Below are 23,429 nucleotides of genomic sequence, written 5' to 3' on the forward strand. Positions count from 1 at the left end.
GTCCTCTGAGGAACCCATCATTGTTGATATCTTGGCATTAACTTAGATGTTTGCTGTCTCCTATTAGTTCAGCAGTGGCTGGTTTAGGTTTGATTATCAAATCACCTTATCTAACTTCCCATCTTGTTGCAGTGTGATGCCACCTTGGAAGTATTTGGGCTTAGCCCAGGTGTGTCAATCACTCCTCCTTTTCCCACCCTGACCCCTGCCGAGCACTGTCTGTAACTACTGGAATTCCAGAAGTGTGTCGAGTGATTGGGCAGATTAAAAAGATGCCCTCCACCCCCGGGGGCCATTGGGCCATCCAGGTGTCCTTTGTTCCTTGAGACCTCCTCTCCCGTACCTGGTTGGTGGCTCGCTACCCCACCTCTCCTCCCCTCCCCCAGATAAAAGAGGGAGGAACCACGCGGTCCAGGAGTTCTCTTGGAGCTGTTGCTATATTCAGAGGCTTGCAGGCCAAAATAAAAGCTCTGGATTAAAACCCTCCATCAGAACCAACTCCTTTCCTTCACCATAGTCTTAAAAGCTTCTCTGGCAGAAGAAATCCTGAGGAAGCGGACCCTCTATGAGAGGAAGCTCCATCCTGCCACCATCGGAGCTCCGGCTTGCATGAACTTGTCTCCATGTGCCCAGCTGCAACATCCAGCAAGCCAAAGGTGTCTCTGGGGTGAAACACCACAGTTGCCGCTGTTTGGTCCAGCAGCAGGGCCAGACAAGCCAAGGCACATCCCGTTCTCAATATTGGTACCACAAATACCATCTGATAGGGCCCAAGGAACATTGATACATTTACCCTTCTGCAGTTCAGCCAAGCTTACCTCTATCTGACTACAGTTCCCCTTCCAACACAGTCTCAGACTTGCCCTGAAGTCTTCCAGACAGGTGGTTCAGTACCAGTATAGGCATCTCAAAAAAAATACCATTTTAAAAGGGGAAAGAAATTCCATCCATAACTATATCATGATAATGCTGCCATACTTACAGCACCAGTGCTTTCCAAAGCCCTGCTAGCAGATCACCAAAGGGAAAAAAATGTCACTTTGCTCTGACATGATCCCTTCTGGCAAGATGCACATCCAAGGACTTAGAAAAGTTTTTCTCCTCTTGTATTGCAGGAGTTGAAATGCAACTACAGATTAATCCTTTCAGCAATTTTTTCTTTCTCTCTCTGTTTGTTCATTTATTTATATTTCAATCCAATTCTACACCCATGAAACTTTGAAATTCTTTAAGATTTTCTGAAATCTCAGAACAGGTTAAACCTCAACAATGGTTTATTCACAGGGAACATGTTCAACAAGACAAGCTTAAAAGAGTTGAAATTAAAGATCAATTAGATAACCAAAACATTTTTCTTTAAATCTCCATGCTTGCTAGACAAACAAGCACATGGCAGCAGTAGGATTTCATAACTAGCATGTCACAGGGCTCCTCTCTCTGCCCTGACAGGAGACAACATGGAATACTTGTCTACAGCTGCACTTCACTATCAAACTCAGCTCTATCGTGCCTCAGCAGAGTTGTGTCTTCTCTATCCAGGAACAAATTCGGCCAAGACTGTTCACTGAGAGTAGCACACATATAGCCCTGAGCAAAATTCAGTCCTGTCAAAATGTCTGTTTTCCATCTCCATTAAAAAATCATGTCGCAGTGTATAATCACGCAACTGGCAGAATGTGGATCTGCTTTAGCATGCAACTCATCAGAGACCCGCTCCTTCTGTCCTGACCTCTTTTACTTACAGCAAAGACCAGATTTTTCAGCTCACCACTGGCATACCTGGGGCTTGTGCAGGAGCAGGACACCATCACCAAGAGCCTTCAGTGTTATATGGACCAAAGAATAAAGTGGTACCTGGGCCTTGTTGCCCTTACAGACATCACCAGGAAAGGGGATAGATCCTAAGAGAAGAAATTGCGGTAGGGACATTTTTGGTGATCTCTCTGCTTTGGGAAAGCCCACAGGCTTTAAGGCAAATTATCTTCCATGAGAAAAGTTAAATAAGAGAGAAAATACTTGAGAGCTGTCACAGACTAGATTAAGTCCTTGTGTGCAACAAAGATTGCATGTAGTGTTGAATAAAAACAAGTGGATGAGCTCACCTGTTCAGTGTCTCTCAAAAGAAAGCACATTCAATATTGTTTAAATCACGTTTGGAACAGCACTGCTTACTTTCAGCTATGCCCTTGGGAAGGAAAATCTGGGGTTACCCACACAGCTCTGGACAGAAGACAATAACCCAATAACCCAGCTGTCCTTTGGTACTTCACCAGGGCACCTCCTCATCCATCACCATGTTGTATGGGAAGAATAAAAACAAATGGCAAAACACAGAAGCTGCTCCAAAACTGTAATTTTCCTCCTCCAACTGGCTTAAATGAACAAATACTTTATCAGAGTATGGGTTCCTTACAAAGACAAGACTCAAAAATATTAAGAGAACTCCAGTTTTTTTAAATTCTAAGAGTGAGTGGAAAATACACCTAGGTCTGGTTGAGAGAATTATTCCCCTGCTTGCTCAACTTGAGGTGTGTCTAGAGGACTGGCCCTGGATGAAAGCACATTCTTAAAAAACACATCTGCATAACTGGCTTGCTACCTTGGCATTTTAAAGTTGAAAGGGACTTTTTATGAACTCATAAAGGAGATATGACTCTGGTTTCCAACAGTATCACTAAGTGTAATTGTTGTCAGATATTTATGTCTGGTGAATATACATGCAGCAAATAACCTAAAACTGCAAACTATACACCGTGAGTAGCAGTTTCAGTGTTCACACACTAATAAAAAATCCTGTGCTTCATTTATGTTTCTGGTCTCCCTTGTAGTAACTCAGGGCAGAGATGCCAAACAAACTAATACCTGCCCCAATCTGCTAAGATTGCCTTTTCAAGACCCCAGAGCAACAGAGCAATTCTTGGCTGCCCTCTGCATTAGTATTTCTGCCCCCATGTGGGATAAAAGTGACTTTTCATTGTCTTGACTCATGGAGATGGAGAGCAAGGGCCTTGATCTCTGCCCAGGTGTCTGCAGTGCTACCTGCAATAGAGGAAATGCCACTGAGAGAGAAGCACTGGGTATGCAACAGTACACCCTCAAATAGATAAAGAAAGGCCATATTGCATTTAAAAAAAGAGTTTGTTAAGCCCAGTAGCCTCTCTCTGACAGTGGTCAAGCAGATGTTTAGAAATAACTGAAGCACATTTTGTGTACAAGGATCTTTCCCTTATATGAGCTCACAGCTTCTGCTGGTACACAGTTTAGGCACTCTGTGGGTCTCAGGTTATATTTTAAGCACCAGTAGATCCCTCATCCCCAATTCTATGCTGAATTTTGTTAAAACCATATACACCGAGAGCTACCACAGTGACTGTAGCTCCATGAGCCATTTCTGCTGTCACTGAGTACTGGAAGGTGAAAATGAGGACTATGTTCCACCATTTCAGGGAATCCAAAAAGACCAAGTTTACAGGCTGAAGTAGCTAATCAAGAATGAGCCAAACAAAAGGTACTTGCTACTTATCCTGTCAATTTTTTACCTCTCCATTCTGCCAGTGGACCTTTGCTGAGCACCCACAGTCTCATGCTGATGTCCATGTTCCTCCAGGCTTTTCTCTTCCCCTACAGCATCTTGTGTCAGCCTGCAAGGTCTTGAGCATAGAGTTAGTAGTCGGAGAGTCTAACAAGCTTCTGGTATCTGGAAATTGTTAACTACTGATAGGCATCTGTAGTCTGTGCTAATAAAGTGTGCACAGTTGTCTAAAAATCACCCATATTCTGCTAGGAAATTTACTTGAGATGGTTAACAACCAGCATCTAAATATCAGTTACTTTGTTGTACAGGAAAAGCATGTGGGTACTTAAGATATTGATGAACTGGACTATAAGCAGATTATCCCAATGCTATGAGTAGAGACTAATTTCCCAGTAGAAAAAGCCTTTTGAAATACAAGACAAAATGCCAATCCATTTACTAGTCACACACACTTGAAACATTTGGCTTATTTTGCTCCCTACTACCAACTCTCAGCCTTCAAATGATACAGAACTAAGAGGAATGTCCAGCATTTAAACAACACGTAACTTTCAGATGATCTGCATCTCAAGATTGGGAAATCTGGGATTTGGTGGAAAAGTAAACACTTTCATGAAGTTCCACAGTGTGTCCAAATTCCCTCCAGAGTCTAAAAACACAAACAGAGAGTTTTTCCTTGGAGATGACTGCTTCAGGGCAGGAGGATTTCTCCTGTAGACTGATGGAGTAATCCAGGACCTTCTAGCTATAGCTGGAGGGCCTCCTATTTTATTCACATGTGAAATTCCCTTTGATTTTTGTGTGACAAAGAGAACATGCAGCATGAAACCCTTACTGGAGGGACCTCATTACTTTAGACCATTGAAATAAAATGGCCAAAAGAAAAAATAAAATAAAACTGGAAGGAAGCTGTGGAAAACTCCTAGTGCAATTGTAAACATGCAGAAGTCTCTGTTAGAAGAGATCTCTCAAACACTTTGTGGAGAATTTAAAGGGATTGCCTCTTCTTTGGGCAACTCACAGCTCACCCTTGGCTAGCTATGGGAGGATCACCCAGGCCATGGATTCAGCATCTCTGTTTGTGAAATCACACACTGGCCACTCAGACCAGGTTCTACCCTTCCTGAAACTCTGCTACTGGGCAAAGAAAATTTCAGAGTCCAGGGCCAAAGAGAGCACACAGCTCTGGCCTCTCCAGTTACAATCTCTGCATTTGATGGGATAAAGTTTCTGGTGTTAGGACTGGTTCTGTGTTTTAGCAAGTGGCCCTTTAATTTAAAAGAATAGGTTCTGGAGCAGGACCCAAAGTACTGTACTCTATGATGGTACAACCACTTTTGAACAAGAGCCATATATCCCTGAGCTGTCGCAGGCCAAAAGCCAGACGCTTCTAGAAAGACACTGAAATCACACAGGGAGGGTTGAGCCAAGGAAAGTCTGACCTGGGGAATTTAATGGCAAAGCTCCAAGGGTCTGCTCCAAAATGAGCTGAAGACATGGGGAACATTTCCACTCATGTATTTGGGTTAAGATTTGGGAGACATTTCAGGAAAATGTATCAGCACATAAATCAAATTGAAGTTGATGTCATTTAATCACATCCTTAATTCTGACCTCACACTTACATACATATTTGTATAGGAGACCAACAGCAGCATTCTCACTAACTTTCACTTTTCAAACTTTCCAGATGATCAGATCCTTACACCACCAGGATGTAAAAAGAGGAAGAAAAAAGAGGGGGAGAGAAGGAAAAATGAAATTTTTAAAAGTAATTTCCACATCTCTTTCATACCTTCAAATAATGTAATTTCACAGCTGGTTTTGGGTTTGGTTTTGCCAACAAAAGCAGATATATGATATTTAAAGCCATTTAAAGGGCCCCTCTGAGGCAAAACTCGAACTGCTATGCTGGGCTGCCATCCCGGAGGATCAGGCTCGCCAGCCAGCGGAGCAGGTGGTGTGTGGGTCATCCACGTCTGTGTGACAAACTGTGATAATTGGATTGTTTGAGGAGCGGGGGAGGGATGTGACCGCTGTGTACAAACCTCAGAAGGGAATTAAAAGCAAGTCTGCATCCCAGTTAATAGCGCTCTATAAAAATGCAAAGTGGCTAATGATAAGCAAAGGAAGTTCCATTAAGCCATGCGCCTGGCGCAAAGGGGCATCATTGACCCCTCAAAGAATATTTGCTGAGAACAGTCAGGCAGCAGAAACAGGTGCAGAAATAAAAGCAAACTAATGGCTTGTTTTAAACTTCCCAATCTGCAATGTTAATGAACATGCAGGCCAGGGACAGCCAAAGAGTCTAAAGTGGCCAAAGCATGATTTTTCATACCCATTAACGTCACAGGCACGCTCCAAACCAGAGAGAAACTGGGAAATGGCTTTCCTAGCACTAGCAATTCATTAGCCCTGCACAGCAGTATGCTGTACCAATAGCTTGCTGAGTTTATTCGGGGTGGAGTGGGATGGAGGGCAGGGAAGGAACACAGTGAAAAAACTTCCCCTCAGCCCCAAGCACCATGAAGCTGCGATGCGGTCAGTGGGGAAAGGAACTCTTGTTGGGCCGATAATGAGCTGCCCTCATTATAAGCTTAGATGCCAGAGTGAACAACACCCTCTTAATAATGCACACATCACTATGACAACCACAGAGTTTGATACCTGAGGACAACTTTATTGTGCTTGTGAAATTTCCGTATTTTAAAAACAGTATTTATAGGTATCAGACATCGAGTCGCCATGTACAGCCTCCTCCTCATCTCTTTGCCTTCCTTGTTTCCAAGGCAGGATCAGCCAAAGTGTTTATGTGCAGCTCCTAAGGTTAGCAAACTGCTGTCAAGTATCAGCACCAGAGTCTGCTGACATAATTATCCTGCTAGCCCATACATAATTAGTAAAGTTAAGCCCAAACTATATTAATACCAGGATTAATTACAGTGGAAGCATAAACAAGGATATTAATGCTATGAAAGTAGCAGTACGGCTATTCGACAGCCCATATGCTTGTCTGTAGGACCGCTAGGGATTGTGTTGAATCGGGAGCTGTGCGGTGCCCTGACTGTAATGAGAAATGAGAAAACTGCTGAAAAATTGATGCCGCCTGCAGATTGCACAATCCGCTGAACAGCAGGGGGTCGGCTTCTTACATCTCCTACTCTCGGTACAATATGCTAATTTCTGCATGCATACGAGTGTAAAAGGAAAGAAGAAAAGATTTCACAAAAGGAAAAAAATGCAAATGACAACCACAAAGATCACTGCAGAGAAATCCATGAGCTTTATATGGATTAACTGTGTTGGAGCTAGTGCTCCTCTGAGTTTAACTCTTTCTGTCCTAGACCCATTGGCAGGTCCTTTTTGTGGTGCAGAGGAATACTTGCAGCTCCTTTGTGGGAAGGGGAGGGGGTGGGGAGGGAGGGCAGCAGGGAGTCGAAAGGATGGAAAGGATCTTTTTTGCTCTTTTCCATGCTCTTTTCCACTCCTCTTGCTTTAACACTGACAAGGGGAAAAGGGTCTGGAAGCACAGAAAAATGGACTGGGAGGTGAGTTGAGACAAGGAGACTAACAAAATGTTGGTAGTGTTTGAGAGAGGACCACTTCAGCCCAGTCTGGTCCAGCTTTGAGTGTGGGGAACGACTGGTAACAGACCCTCCTTAGTCCTTCAAGAGCTCCTCTAACTCCCAGTGCCCCTCAGAGTGTGACTTTGCAGCATGTGGCCAGGAAGGTCTCCCTAAAAATGAGTTACAAAATCCTTATCAAGAAAACAGTTTCCCTGTGATTATTTTCTACTTTGGATTCCCCACCTCTTCCTCCCAGGCAAAAGAAGAAGGTGTGCTGTCTGCATGACAAGCCCATCTCTCTGCTGGAGACAGCCGATGTGCCGGTGGTCCTATGGTTCCCTGGCACACCCAGAACATGCAGCACACCTGCAGACAAGTGAGCTCCAGCGGTGCCCAGACAATCCTGCTGCCATTTGCATTCGCCTTGTTTCTAGAGAGAGCCTAACCCTGCCCTCAGCCTGTCCCCTTTGCTGCCCATAGGACCCAAAGGAATCGCCTCTACCACAGTTCCAGGGAGCAAACTGGCCCCTCAGTCTTGCATGTAGTGCTGACATTGTGTGATAAAACCCATGGGTGTCAATCCTCACATAGATAATGGAGTGGTGGGTGTCCATACAATCCTACTCTTCCTTTGGGTGCTGCTGGTGGAGGCCACCCACCCAATGGTTTAAGCCCCTCACTCATGCAGCAGAACAGGAAGGCAAAGAGCATCTTCTTCCCAGCCTGCAGGGGGGAAAAATATCTATGTTTCTGCAATAAGAAAAATCAAAGTCTTAATTCTTTTCCAATAATTAAAGAGATTAGTTGCTCTCCTTCAGTAGCAGCAGGAGCAGCAGCAGGCGCTGTTACGCTCAGTCCAATGTGTGCATAATGTGGCTTCTGTAAGCAATTGCTGTGTCCAAGCATGAACAGAAACCTCAGGAAATATTTCTCATTAAAAACTTGCCACTGGACCTGTGTAATAGAATAAGAGCTTGACAAAAAGAAATTGTTTGCTTATTTGTTTTAAATAGTTCTGGCAAGAATTTTGCACTCCTGGAAAAAATATTACTGCTCTGGCAGCCCAGAGCACAAAGACCAAAATGCCTGTCCCATATCCAGCAGGAAGAGAGATGTGCATCTCAGGGTGCTTTGACCTGGACAGACATTTGTAGTGAAAAAGAGAGGTGACAGAGGAGAAAAATATGAAGAAGTCCATCCTCCCTCTCCATCTGAACATGGCAGAGACTGTGAGAAAGGAGGAGGACAAATATTCTGGGGGCTTTTTTTGTGGCATAAATTTACCACCGGAAAGTGGGACAACGACCAGTGAATATACTGCAGATTTCAGTAGCTATCTGAATCTTCAACCCCCAAGTGAAAAATATTTCTATCCCACTGTAAAGTCTCCTATCACCTTCTGAGTGTACTTCCATCCACTAACCTTCTGTCTCAGTATATCAACTCCCCTCCTCCTCCAAGCTTCTTATACCCCCAGCACTGCTTACATTAATTGCTGATTTGTTTTCCTCATTGAGACTTATCAACTTGATTTTAACCTTTGAATCTGTGATTGCTTGTACATGTTCTTCTTCCTGCACCAAGTATTCCTGTCACCAAATGATATCTAGTCTTTTTACTGGTCTGATGCTGGAACCTGTAAAAGTGGGAGAGTTCTCACCTGGGAGACCTTTACAGCAGATCCTCATTCGCATAGGGTTGGATAATGCCTTGTAGATCCTGCTGCTGACCTACAGAGTTAGATCACCTAACTCAGCAAGCCAGAACAGCTCTCACCCAGGTCACACAGTAATTGTACCCAATCCAAGACCTTCTGACTCTGGAACAATAGGAGTAATAGCAATAATTAATGAAGAAGAGCAGCTGGAAAGCAGTGAGAAACATGCATTTCTTGTCTTTTCTCAAATACTTTTCCTTGAAGCTAAACAAGGGCATTGGTACAAAGAACAGCCATTCCCTAGTATTTGTTCAAGAAAAGTCTCTTTAGGTAGATGTTCAAATAGCAAACAAATAAGTAAATAAAGTATGAGTTGTTGTTGAGTAGTTATCAGTTGGAATAGCAATAAATATTTAAAAACAACATTTCTACTGTATTTGATCAACTCTGCCATTACAATAACCATTCTGAAGTCACACAGAAAGTCTAGGATAGCACTAAAATTTCTTTTTCTATTGCTCTGCTTGCAGCAGCCTGACAGACTAAGAATCTGAATGCCAGACTTTAACTTTGTTGAAGTTAAAAGGTGTTTGGGGAAAGAAGGAAGCAGTATGTTTACAGCAGAAAGATGTCCCCCCTAAATGACAGAGTAGCACAAGAAGTCATTACCGTGAACATCATAGGAGGGAAAACCCAGTCTGACAGACAAAAAAAAAACAGTCTGGCAGTAATTTAGAGCTGCTAAGTTTCAAGAAACAAAAGCTGCCCACTCCTGAGATCCCCCAGCCAAAGCTGTTATCCAGACCTCGCCAGCTGAAGAAAATGTGGGGAGTGAACAGAGCAGATAAAAAATCCCAAGTCAAATGGGGCAAGTGAGAACCCACCAGCCAGGTGTGCTTGTAACACCCGTGGGGCACACAGCCACACAGTGGCAGCAGGGGCACACGGGTTCTGCTGGGGGCAAAGGCACACAGCAGATCTCATCCCCCACACAGCACAGCAGCGCCTGTGCCAAAGCCACCACAATCAGCTGAACTACGTCAGATTAAAACAGCTCATTAAAGTGGCCTCTCAGACTTATAATGAAGGTTTCTCCTTTATATGAGCTAAACTGGCACCCCTGGACTATACACCCATTTGATTTGAAACAGAAACAATGCCTAATTCTCCTATCTGCACTGGTGTGGCTGACGAGCAGTTTAATTTTGGCTCCTACTGCAATTTAATATTGTGGCAGTAAATTTCAGTTTGTCATTTTTACCTCTCTTTTGCTTTTTTCCATCCCTGAATTGTCTACGGGTAAAATTGTTTGCACTGTAAAACCAACCTGCCTTTTTTTATTATTTAAACTTGGATTAGCATAGTCAAAAGCCCAGCACCACAAGCTATCAAGTTGAAGGAGAAGCACAGATGCAGGGACAGAAGGCCGAAACTAAACATCACTAAAAGAGGGACTGAGAAGAAAGTAGGAGGAGCCACACATCATCAGTGTTCTAGAAACACCAAATACTATTTCCACTGGGGAAACTAGTATTTTAAAATCTGCGGCAGGGCAATGAAGGATTTATTTTCATGAGGGCATGTCCATTTGAATTTGTGCTGAGCTCAGGAAGACCAGGTGAGTTTGCATAACTAACAACCTGACTGTGCAACCTGAATGCAAATGCAGATCCCAGTGAAGTCAACAGGAAATTATGTGTGGCAGTGATGGATTCTGCCATAAAAAATATTTATAGAATGGTGATATTTCTTTATTTTCTTTTTTAAAAGCTTCTGAGGAATTAGTGATGGCAATCAAGTACAGAAAGTCAGTGACCATTCCTATGACAGCACCTTGCTGTTGGTGCAAAAAACACTCATAAGGAAGACTTTGCAGGGCACTTGTGCTGCCACAAGACCCACTGAAGACTTTGAAGGAGAAAAGGAGTGAAAAATGGCAGGATCCCCTTCTGGAGGCTGTGGCAACAACTTGAGCCATGTGGAGACACGAGCCCTACCTTAGATGTGCTAATGTTCTGGCTCCCATCCAAGGAAGCGATGGTACCACCAAGACTCCCCTGCCCTCGCTCTTGCACGGAAAGTTGTGTAGTGCTGCTGCACGTGCTGTCAGACAGACACCCCTTGCTGCTCCAGCCCAGGGAAGCCCTGCATGGCATAGGGATGCGTGGATGTGTACAATATGCTTCTGCCTGTCACTTGGCTGTGGTGGTTTGAGTTGTGCAGGGCTTTTTTTCTGGATAAAAGGAGATCCGCAAACATGAGTCCTGGTTGCTACCCTGGGTTGCGTGCAAGCCCTCTGAGCAGGACTGATCTGTCACAGTGGGCAGTTCTCTGTCTGATGTGACCCAAAATAATTAAAAGTGGCCCAGCAGGCTGGTGCTTCCCTCCCCCATCTTTCCTCTCTCTCCTCTCACTCTGTTTGCTGGCATTTACCCAAAACAACAGTGACTGATGGCTCTGAGAGGACTGTCGCTGTTTTCCCTGCCATGATACAGCCATTGATCCGGCAGCATCTGCCAACTCATCAGCACTTACTCTAATTCCCTGCCTCCAGGTTTGGGGTTTTTTTTCTTCCATTCCCCTTCCCTCCCCCAGGCAATAATTGCTGGGAAGTAGAACTCCCCTTTGACCAGCCCAGTGAGATCCAATTACCACCACATCAGTGCTCAACCTTGAGAGTGCTTGTAACCACACACTGACCTTAATCTAGGATGTTCAGCAGCTGGGAGGTCATTTAGTTCAACCCCTGAGTGCCCCTCCACTTTGGGTCCAATACCAGGAACCTGCCTCGATGTTAATTCATGGTATGACCCTAAATATATTATTTCTCCCCACAAATGAGGCATGGGGGAGAACCACAGCAACCAGCAAGATGGAGTTATACTCTAGAATTGCAACAGTTGCACCAAAGTCTATTGTCAAGAGACTGGGCATGGCCTTTTTTCAGCATATGAGTGAACTCCAGGGCAAGAAGCACCTGCTGTAGCTTCAGAGGTGTGAAGTGGGTCTGCCCTGAGTCAGCTCAGGGTGTGCAAGAGAGTGTGAGCAGCTGCCCACAAATTTCCCTGGTAGCAAAGCAATCATCACCATTGGAGACAAAAGAACAGCCACCACCACGGACATGCTGCTTTTCATGTGGTCAATTTATTATAAATGAAGCCTTAGACCTGCAAGTTACATAAGCACTATGTGAGCTGCTCTGCCCTAGGGAGAGAGAATGACTTTTACCTTCTCACTAAACATCTAGAAAACTATTCTGGTCCAGGTCTTTCTTTTTCAGTCTCCATTCCTCCATACGACCAGCTTATCAAGTTCAGCTGAAAATATCTGACCTTCTTGATGACAGGCATTTACATATCATCAACTGGATATTCAGTTATCTTGAGAGTACATTAAAGATGCTGGGATTTGGGAGGAATATTGCAGCACCAGTTTTCTGCCTATAGGGAGCTCTGTTTTTCCAGTGGGGAGGAAATCAGGATGCTTGGTAATGTGTCTTCTGCTGCTTTTGGCTTTTCCTCCTGCGCCATGATGCCACATGGAGAGGAGGCAAGGAGGTGAGGACACATCATGCTTCAACCTTGCTGGGGGTTTTCACCAAGTACCACGAGCAGCAGCAGCAGATGCACTCAGGAGCTGCATGTGGCCCATCAGCTGCACTTTTGTCACCCTGCACGGCAGCTCGTGTTGAAAGGAACAGTCAGCTGTGCCATTTCCTTGGGCTGAGAACGCTCCATGAAATCTGAACCTCACGTTTCCTCCAGATGCTCCGCTGCTGCTGCTGAGGCAGGCGTGGCAGATGCAGCCCCAGGAGGCTGGCACAGCCCCACAGGCATCCTGCAGGCTCCAGGCTGGCAGACCCGAACATGCAGCTCACCCTCTGGGGCCCAGGAATGGGCTGGGCACAGATGAGCTGGAAAGGCAGACTGTCTTGCCTTTCAGGGCCACATGGAGGTCTTGGACAGCAGTCAGGAGGGCTCCTGATCAGCACCATTCTACGATGAGCTTCTTGGGGAAAGTCTGAATTTTGAAGCAAATATATAGAGATATACTTAGAGGGGATGCAGGAGAGGAATGGATCTTCTTCCCCTCTCCTCACAGAGTTTTTTGGCTCTTAGACTAAGCTGACCTACATGCAGAGAGCCCCCAAAAGAGCTGGAGGGTCCTGCCCTTAGCCCAGCATCTGTATTGCCTCCCTCCTGCTAGTGCATGGCAGTGAGGTCACACAGAGCAAGGACCCAATCCACCTGGACACTACTCCTACCAAAAAGTAGTGATGGCTTTTCAACTGAGTCAGTCCTGACAGCAACACGTCTCCCCTCCCCCATCCCAAATGAATGTTGCTCTAGAGGCATAGAGACAGGGAGAGGCAAGAAAAATCTTCCACATGCACAACTTGGAAGAGAAGGAAGTGAAGAGCTTTTAAAGAAATCTACCCATACTTATCCAAATATTTCCTTTTTTAGTTACCACCCTCTCACAATCTAACAACTCAAATGGTAAATGTTTCTTAGGATTGCTTGTGTGATCCCCTTATCTAGCGATCAAAAGTGTCCTAAGATGGTATCAGTTTCACCTGAGGGGAAACAAACCTTCAATTTATTTTCTACAGCTAAGGCAGAGGCAGTATTTTTTATAAAATTCCCAAAGAGTATTTGGAGACATCCCTGGTCTGGTTAGATTACAAGACAAACACTTTGTTCAGAGCCAGAAGAAGAACTCTGCTGACTCCCAAAAAATAATACAGGAATAATGAATAGCAAATGTAGGTCAGATGCTCAGCTAAGAAAAATGATCATTGCTTGTCAGCCCTTTGCAGAGCTCAGGTGGTTTACACCAAAAAGGACCAGGGTTTCTCACTCTATCTGAGGATCTCTATTGAGGATTTCTTATTTGCCAGGGTGGTGTAAAGCTGTTATTGACATGAATTTTGGATGCCTGCTCTACTCATGATTAATGAGGCCACAAGTGAGTTACATTAGTCACCATGGCATGACTGATACTTGGATTTTTATTGTGTCATACCACTGCCTTTGTTTATGCCAAGGAATTCATAGGCACAAGACCTAAATCTGAGACTTTATTAAAGTCTTCTTTTTTAATGCCTTGATCTATACTGCTAATCTGTCTTAGCAGAGACCTGGAAGGGAAAATAAATATAAATGGTGCATTTTAAAATGTCTAAGCAACTCCCTAAAACAGCAGTTCTGTTGTCATTTTGACTTTTTAAAATCTTTTTTTTTCCAACCTGCTACAATTGAAAACCCTTGCTGTGCTCCTCTGGAAATCCTCAGCCATGCAGTAGCAGGAAGCCTTCTTTTCAAGCACTCATAATGATATATATTGATAATTGTTTCTTACAAATGTCACTTTTCAGGGGATTTGATATTGTGCATACAGCAAAACCAGCAAACAAACTAGCTGATTGATTGATTGGATGGTTGATTTTTGAGTAGAAGCAGGATTTTGTATTTGAAAAATAAATTTTTGCCCTTGGCCAGAGCATGTGCAGAAGCTTAAAGGTATGAAATCTCATCTATATGTTCACATTTACAAGTAGATAAATTTGTTCTAATTAGAGTTGAGATTTCCAGCTACGTAATCCCAGGGGACATCACAACCAAAAAGTTGTTCTTGAAGAAAAGTCTTCCCAAGCAACCACGGCTAAGGATTGAGGTGATCAAAGGTGAAAAGTTAGATTAAGCACATGGGTATATGAGGGTATAAATATGTGCATGTGTGCATATCAAATACGGATATAAATCTGAGAATCAATTTAATTTAACATTTAAAAGCTTGGCTCCACAGGAAAATGACAGTGCTATAAACTTCAGTGTGAATCTAAACACTTGCAAGCACTCAGGCACTGTCCGCTGTAGATATCCTTGCTCAGGGTACACTGTGTTGTGAGTAGCTGCTAACATTTTTCCTCCACAGTCAGTTCTTAACTCTGTACTTCAACTCTAAAAGACAGTTTAAGTGATCTAAACCACAGGCACAAAACATCTATTTATTTACACCGGCTGCTTCATTTCCACCATGACATGGAGTTAGTTAGGGCTGAATTGAAAAAGTGACCACAGGTATCTCGGGAGATAGCTCAATAAATGTATATTGCACTCACAGCCACAAACTCGTTTTCACTCAGGTGAATGTGCCCAGGAGAGTGGGTCTGAGAACACTCTTGACATTTTCATTCTGTTGGCTAAAGGGAGAGGCTGAAAAAAGCCTGAGGAGATGGAAGTCATGTAAAAGCTGCTTCCAACTGTGTGTAAAATGTTTAGCGGCTCTGGTGTCATAACAATTCAACACTGAGCTGGCAGTGTGTGCCTGTGTGCCAGCTTCACAAGAGGCAAAGGACAGCTTTCCTTGAATTGCCAAGCCTATTCCAGTGATCAGATATTACTGAGGAGGTGACAGAGGCTGGGACTGCAGGGCTGGTTTGTTTTCAGAGGTAGTAGGGCTGTTTTACTCAGTTCCAAGTTAGTGACATCTGTTTGGACTCAGATCGTCATGAGGCTCTTACTCCTGTATATTATTTACAGTGTGCTTCTTTTCCAGGGGCAAATGTCTAAAGATTGTGTAGTTGATTTTTTTAAATAGAGAAACAGCTCTAGCATGTAGAATAATCTCAGTGAAATGAAGGCTGGAAATAGAGGCGAGAAGGGTTAGAAGAAGAGCAGATAGGAAAATATCAAGCGTAGCTAATAATAAAGTGTCCAGATGATTTATTTTCTTTCTTTCACTGATGCTTTTTGACAACAGTTAAATATCAAAAAAGGAGATAGACTAAAACTTCTGATACAAGCAGTTCCTCCCTGCTCCTCTACTAAACTTCAGGGAAGTTCAGATCCAAATTTTGCAGCTTTCTCCTTTTTGATATTAAATAAAAAATCCTGGCATTTGCCAACAGTTACATTCCTCAGCAAATCCATCTGCTGCTGTGCTGTTTCCATGGAGGTTGAGCTCATCAGCTTTTGCACTATTTTAATGCCCATGCACGTTTTCAGCAACTTGAAGGAACACCTGAGAAACTGTAATGACCCTCTCTTCGGAAAATATTTTGTAGCTTGGTACCTGACCTGCACCCTACAAGGCCCACTGCAATGCTGAGTCTCAAATCAGTCACTTCGGCTAGAGACAGGCCATGGCAAGGAGAAAGGAGTTTAACCTTTGTTAATATGCAAGCACATAATGAATTGAGGAATGAATTTCTAAATCTGTATACTTCCCACCTACTCTCATTATCTGGAGAGGACAAAAGCCTCAAGATGCTAAAAAGCTGATGTGGGCTGTCCCTTCCTCCCAGGTTTGTTTATTGTGTCTTTAGGGAATGGTCAGCCTGCTGTCACGGCCTCTGGCACCCCTGTCCTGCTCCGCTCAGCCCCCTCCAGAGCTCACTTCCCCCTCAATTTTGTCAGCATAACTGCACATTAAAGGACTCTCTAACCCAACTGCTGAAGTGATGAGAGCTACAAAAATAAACATAGTATTGGAAGTGTTGAGGCTGACCCAGATTACTGTGACAGAACTGGGTTAGGGAGCACCTCCAACCTGCAGTTATGGTGGCAGATACAAAGCAGAGATGATGTTTAGCAGGAAAGGAAAAGGACAGCTGGAACACAGGAGTGCCCTGAAACCGGGTTCATCTGAGGCCAGAAAAGCACATTAACCCCTGCTTTAAGCAGTGCCTGCTGTCAAGACAGCATCTCGTTTCTTAGCTCTGTGAACCCTTTCCTATAGTACAAGCATTCAAGGAGACTTTTCACTGATAATGGCAGCGAAACTAAAACAAGCAACAAAGAGGAAGAGGGACAGTGAGAAGCTGGTTAGAAATGAAGGTTGTCCTTGTTTTATTATCTACTCAAAAGACTCTTCTCAATTATTTACAAGTAAGAGAAAAGCCCTCTTCTTCTGCCAAAACTTTAGAAGGAAATGAGTTGTTCTTTTCAAACCAACAGAAGTTCCAGGCTAGCGATGAACTCTGCCATCCCAGCAAACACCTGTGAACTGAAGTCCATCCCTCACTCCACATTAGCATTTTCCCCTCTCCTTGCACTTGTTATAGCAGCCACTTGAGTCATTGAATGTTAGACCATTTCATATTTCTGGGCATGACTCTGGTCATGTGTTAGAATAGATTATTACAAAGATAGGAACAATTATTACAAAGAAAATAGGCTTTCAGTTTCTTGGAAACCCTCTTCTGTGACAGGTTGTGAATCAAATGGTATCAAAAGTAAATGTTTATTTACAGAAAGGAACAAAAGGACAAAGCCTCTGTACTTTCTAATTTGGGATAAGGCTGGGTGGAAGAGCAGGAAAATTGGCACTGGAAAGTAACCAGCCACCCACTAAGGGGAAACTATATGTCTTTGTGGAGAGAGGGCATGTGCCAGATCCATCCCAGAGGTCAAGCCTGGGAGAGAAAGAAAAGATGTGGAAGATAAGACAGAAAGACCAGTTCTATTTTTCAAGAGCATCTGGAGCTTTCCTGGAAGGGTGCTTCTTATGAGAGAAATGTCCTGCTCAGCCCCATTCAAGGGAAGTCACCACAGGCAGGAAATACAGTCAGGAGAAAATCTTCATCTGCACTGGAACACAATCAAGACATGATATTAAGTGGAAGCTATTTTCATTTGGTAAACAGGTTGTATTAGTGTAACAAAACCCCGCAATTAGGCTAAATGTTCTGGACATCTCCCACTGATGACTTCTCTGCTGTTTCTCATGAATAATGGTCATACAAAGAACTCATTTAATAGCAACTTCAGACCAGTTTGAGGGTGTTGGTTTTGTAGTCACCCCTGGAAAGACTGGGATGTGAGTCATATCATAACAGGGTCACTACACTGTAACTGGTTAAAAGCACCTCTCATTCTTGGCAGCACTCCCTCAGGTCTCGACTTTATGATTCAGGTCATGAGAGCAAGGTGATCAGAGATATTAATAGACATCACATCTAGCTGGAAGATGGAAACCTGACTGCACACACAAACGTCTCCCTTGAGTGAGTTTTGTCTCTGAGCTGGGTGAAAGGACTGACATGCAAGGAAGAGAATGTCATTCTCATTCCCAGTAATATTTTATTGATTTACTTCATATTATGCAATTCAATAACTCATCCCCCAAACAGATGAAACTCCAGCTCCATATAAATAGGTATTAATCTCATGTAAATTACTGACAAGTCTTAATTAAGCAATAAGATGGAACAGCCCATATAGTCTGATTAACGGCACACCCAGGACATGGACCAGGGCACAGGGAGTCACAGGGCAAAATAAAGGGCTTCCAGTCCATTCGTGGTGTGAAATCAATCAGCAGATCAGTAAACCCAAACACATCCTCGGAGTATTGTCATCGTCAAGGGCTTGACTGTTGCTCTAGCCTTGACCATGCAACTTTCAGGAGTTTAAAAGAAAACATGGCAGAAACTGAGTCTCTCTGATTCTTCCAAAGCAGCAGACTGTGTGATTGTATTGCTGTTTGTATCTTTCTTACCCATCCAAATAAAATATGCCAGTAATAGCAGCAGAAGCATGGGAGAAGGTCTATAATGCAAGAAACTCACCGAGCAGAGAGATGCCTTTGCAAATCCTTGGAATAGGCCATGCTCCTCAGTGCAAGCTGAAAACAATTCTGCACATTTTAGGGGGCATCATTCCAATTTTCTTTATGGTGCTGTAAATTAGGAAGGACTCTATGGAGGTCAACAGAACTAAAAGACTGTGAAATTGATGTGAGGGAAAGAAAAAGCTCCATATGTTTCTCTCCCTGCACACTGGAGTCTGCTTCCTGGTTTATCAAAGCATGCTATAGCCTTTTCTATCTCCCACTAGAGAAGTAAACTATTAGCATACAGCTGCACCTCTTAGGAGAGCAAAACCAGAAAGAACCACAGTTTTGGTGGAGTGGGGGTTTTCTGTTGTTTTGTGGGTTTTTTTTCCACAACAGGCAATACAAAATACACAGAAGAGGGAGACATGACAAAGCCAGTTCTCAGCTACAGTAATTCAGTTCATTTAGACAGTGGAATTATACTGACTTACTGTAGATGGTCAGTTCACCCCAGTCTGCCCCCACTCCCCTTTCTCTCTGGGTCCATAGAGGTTGAAAGCAAGCACTGAAGAGAAAACACCATGCAAGGCCAAAGAAACTCAAGTGGCAGACAACTTTGTGGAATGAGAATGCATCAATATTTAACAGTGCAAAGACTACGTGCCATAAAGGGAAAAGGGAGACAAAGGACATTCCAATAAAATTGGGAAAAGTTTCCAGTAAAAAAGGAATTGCAGCTGAATGGTTCTGAACTGAAGGGGAAAACATAGGTTTAAGCGAGCAAATGAGTGAGTCCCACTCTACATGCTGAGATTATGGGTTCATAATAATGTGAGCCTATTGATCACAGGTTCCCATTCCCTCTTTGCTCAGGATCTTCCTTGTCTCCTGCATCCTGGGGCTCTGCATGCCTCCATTCCCACTGTTGTCCCTCTGGCCCCCTCACCACCACAGGGGCTGCCTGGCATCTCCTTTTGTGTTTTTTTTTTCCTTTCCTCCTATGTCCCTTCACCACTGATTTTGTGGGTTGTGCTTTATTAAGGCAGGAGGAAGGAAAAAACCATTGGCCATTGATTACTGTCACTAAGGACTTCAGCCCCAAGGATAAATGTCCTTGCTGATTAAAGTCCTTGCTGATGGCTGTGGCTATGAAATCACTTTCTAGCTTAATGGGACTCTTCCTGTGTGCTCTGTTCACCCTTCTAATCCAACTGAAGAAGTCCAGAGCAGGCAGGAAACTTTGACATCGAAAATCAGATCTTTTACAGGACTGTTACGAATAAAGCATTTGTTGAGAACAATTTCTGTGAATCAAATATGGTTGGTTATTGCTTGGGGCAGCTAGAGGAACAACCAGGTCAGTTGTTCCATCGTAGCCTGCCTCAGAGAGGAGTAAGCTCTGGCTGAGGTGAGGTGAACAGGCAGAAGTCAGCAACCTCTTCAGACACCTGCACCGAATCCAACAGACAGCAGAAGTCAGTGGGTCTTGGACATGTCAGGATGCCCTACTAATTTTTCTCCTAACTTCAGCAGTTTGGGGGTTTTCACCCAAACACCAGAATAATTAGACCTATTTTTTTTCTTTCACTATTTACTCTGCACTTCAGCTACCCTCCCTGCACACATGCACAGACACACCACACCCCCACACTCCATCTGAGCTACTGGCAGCCCAGTTATGTCCAGGCTAGCAAAGCCCTCTAGGGCAGATGTAAGTAAAACCAGCTGAAAGTGCTTTGGATAGTGCACCTTTTAGTCTAGTTCACTGATATAAATGAACTCTGTCAGGAAAAAAAAGTGTTTGTTTGTATGCTTCATGTTGGTTTAACTACAGCTACCATAAAAATATAGCTGAAATTGTCACAGCAGAATCACATCCTGACTGACAATGAAATACCAGCCAATGTCTCCAGCATAAATCTTGCATAAAGTACCAAGGTTTAATTTCTAGGGCAAAGGGAAGCAGGCAGACCTGGTAGGCAAGAATTTAAAGGAAAAGAAAGAAGAAAGGTATCTTAAAGAGAAAGTGTTATTAAATAGATATTCATTCATGTACATTAGCAGATAGTGCTGCATTCCATTAGCAGTCACTCTCAAAACAGAATTTTTCTGTTTAAGGCCTCTGGATAAAGCTGCCAATCGTTGATTGGAAAAAGCTCCAATGAAAATATTTAATTTTGGCAGTGACAAGGCCACCTACAAGGCTTTCATTTCCCTTTTTTCTCTTCGTTCTCCCTCTTCCAAACCCTTGCAGCCATTATTTCACTAGCAGCAGCTGTGATTGTCTGAGATATGCAGAGAAGCATAAGACCATCCACTGCCTCATGCCAATGCTGTTAGTTCAGGAATATTAGAGGATTATTTTTAAGATGTTCCTCCTCCTGTATGCAAGGCTGGAATTGAAAAAAAAAAAGGAACTTAAGAGGATTTTCATGCAGCGTGTTTGTTATTCATTTTGTTGTTGCCACAGCATGTGGGATTTGTGTGCATTTAAGATATCAATTTAACTGTGTTCCCTTCATTTCATTACTTGTGTTTGCCAGCTGATGGGATGCCAAGGTGAAGTAACTGAATCAAAGACGATTTAAAGTAAATACCATTTAGAATTTGGGGCAAACAGTGTAATACTAGTAAGGTGGCTAGGAAAGGAGGAGAGGAGAGGAGAGGAGAGGAGAGGAGAGGAGAGGAGAGGAGAGGAGAGGAGAGGAGAGGAGAGGAGAGGAGAGGAGAGGAGAGGAGAGGAGAGGAGAGGAGAGGAGAGGAGAGGAGAGGAGAGGAGAGGAGAGGAGAGGAGAGGAGAGGAGAGGAGAGGAGAGGAGAGGAGAGGAGAGGAGAGGAGAGGAGAGGAGAGGAGAGGAGAGGAGAGGAGAGGAGAGGAGAGGAGAGGAGAGGAGAGGAGAGGAGAGGAGAGGAGAGGAGAGGAGAGGAGAGGAGAGGAGAGGAGAGGAGAGGAGAGGAGAGGAGAGGAGAGGAGAGGAGAGGAGAGGAGAGGAGAGGAGAGGAGAGGAGAGGTATAATGTATTATTTTAATAGAGGGTGCCTCTACAAAAGACTAATGCTGGGAGAAAATAGCTGTCCTGACAAAAATCATCACAAATGTTGCCAAAGACTTCTGTTGTCATTAGTCTCTCCTTTCAAAGGACTGCTGCACTCAGGTTTTATTTGGTTACATCTTTTACTGTGTTCTGAAAAACAGTCCAATCATTAGTTTTCCTTAGGAGGATTACTAAAATAAACTACTGCATTGTGCCATAGACTTTTTTTTTTTTTTTGTTCTATTTGCTTTGTCTCTTTACCAGATAGGCCTTATCAGTGCCTGACCTTGAGATTTTGCCTTTCATCCTCCCAGATTTTTTCTTTACAAGTACAAGGAATGTAAAGACTAAAAACTAGACGCTTGGTGTATAAGCACAGGCTGTTTACTTTGTGCCCTTCCCTCCTTGTTTTGGAGAGCCCTAGTAAGACCATTTGTTATTCACAAGGGGCAGCCATGTGACATTACCTTCATTGTCTTCTAGCCAGGTAGATAAAACCTGCTATCACACACTATTTAAAACTTCATTATTTAAAGAGAGTGCTCAGTAGTAAAAGTTTTAGAGAAAGGAATGAGATACCATGTTCAAGAAAATATTGAAATAATTTGGATCTTGAAGAGCTGACGTCTATCAGGAATTGTCACTAAGTGCATTGTGGGCACTTCAAGGCTACAGCCAATTATTTTCACTTTTTTAAGTAATAAAACAATATTTTGTCCGGGAAACACAGTATTGTGGAGAATTCAGAAAGTTATCTCTTTATAGCTCCCTCCTTCCTCCTTCCTCCATCCAGATTTTGGAAATGAGAATATTTATTAACAGTGGCAAATTGGAAAAGATACGGCCCAGTGAAAGGGAAAAGCCATTGCTACTCCTTGCAAAAATCTTTTCTGAACAGTTTCAAAACTCATGGACCTGCCAAGATAGCCTTAATTTGATAGGAAAGGAACTGCAGCTTCTAGGATCAGATAAATGCCCTGTAAAGCATAAAGAGCTGAGTTACCATGCAAAGACCTGATTTTGAAATGGCTCACTTGGCGCCCTCCAAACCTCTCTGCCCTCTGAGTCACTGCTCCTAATACTGGGTTTAGCCTTAAAACAGCACCAAAGAGGTGTGACCCCCATTTTACAGCTGGGGGGGCAGCACAAAGGCTGAGGAGTAGCGAGGAGATGGATGCAAATCTCCCAAGTGCTAAGTTGGTATCTCAACCACAAGCAAAACCCCACCTCCAAGATCCCTCTGGGTGGCACGTGCCACCTGACAGTCCCAGCTGTCACTGTGCCAGCATGCCACCAGCTGTGCCCAGCCTGCAGCTGTGACAGTGTACCTGCCCCTCTACCAGCAAGGGACATCGCAGCAGGGAAAATGGGAGCAGCAGGGGCTTCGGCACATGGTGGGAGTCAAACTACATCACCAGGATCCCCAGAGTGTTTGTATGTTGGTTGCTAGCAAATGTTTGAGTCCTGGCAGTGACACAGGCACAGCTGTTGTCACCCACACCACTCAGGGTAATGTAGGCCATGACACAACTACACCTGTGCTCCTCTCTGAGGCTTCTGGCCATCGCTCTTGAGTCACAGCCCAGGGGCACTGGACAACATGTTAGGAGACCTGGCTGCATGTGGCTTCAGACAGGTCATTCCACTTCTGTGCTTCTATTGTTCAAACTTTTACAGCTTTAATAATTACTCGTATATTATCACTGAATCTTTTTGTTCTCCTGTTTACAGTACAGCTAACAAGGATGCTGTGTATTGCTCTCAAGTAGTTTCGCTTTTTTAACCTCTATTGTTTACAAAAAGCCACTCAAAAGGCTGAAAATAAAATTTCTTTATTGATTTCTTTTCTTTTTCCATTTGGTGAACATTGATTTTTTTTCCTCGTGTTTTTAATGGAGCTTGAAATTAACATGAATCTGTTTGTTCAGATCCCTGTTTGAATTAGTACAGTTTTACTAATAAAGTTAGGTAGCTGTTACCTTGGAAACAGAGCTCTCTTTTAGCAAACACTTTAACTAACATTAGACACTATACAAACAGAAGTAGTAAAATCAAATTCCTCAGTAAGAGATTGC

The 23,429-nt window shown here is 43.5% G+C and overlaps 1 protein-coding gene across 2 annotated transcripts in view; it reads right to left on the bottom strand.

Moving 5' to 3' along the window:
* KIAA1143 (KIAA1143 ortholog) overlaps positions 1-23,429 on the bottom strand; it is a 93,763-nt gene that overhangs the window by 41,499 nt on the left and 28,835 nt on the right. Inside the window, exon 4 of one of the 2 annotated variants that reach the window (XM_053943401.1) lies at positions 11,906-12,778. The exons of the other annotated variant lie outside the window; for it this stretch is intronic. Within the exon in view, the coding sequence (XP_053799376.1) occupies positions 12,743-12,778 (36 nt within the window). The 3' untranslated portion in view covers positions 11,906-12,742. Of the gene's footprint in view, positions 1-11,905; positions 12,779-23,429 lie in introns of those variants that run through there. 2 annotated transcript variants of the gene reach the window in all.

The sequence above is a fragment of the Vidua chalybeata genome, chromosome 1 (assembly GCF_026979565.1).
Source record: "Vidua chalybeata isolate OUT-0048 chromosome 1, bVidCha1 merged haplotype, whole genome shotgun sequence".
NCBI lineage: Eukaryota > Metazoa > Chordata > Aves > Passeriformes > Viduidae > Vidua > Vidua chalybeata.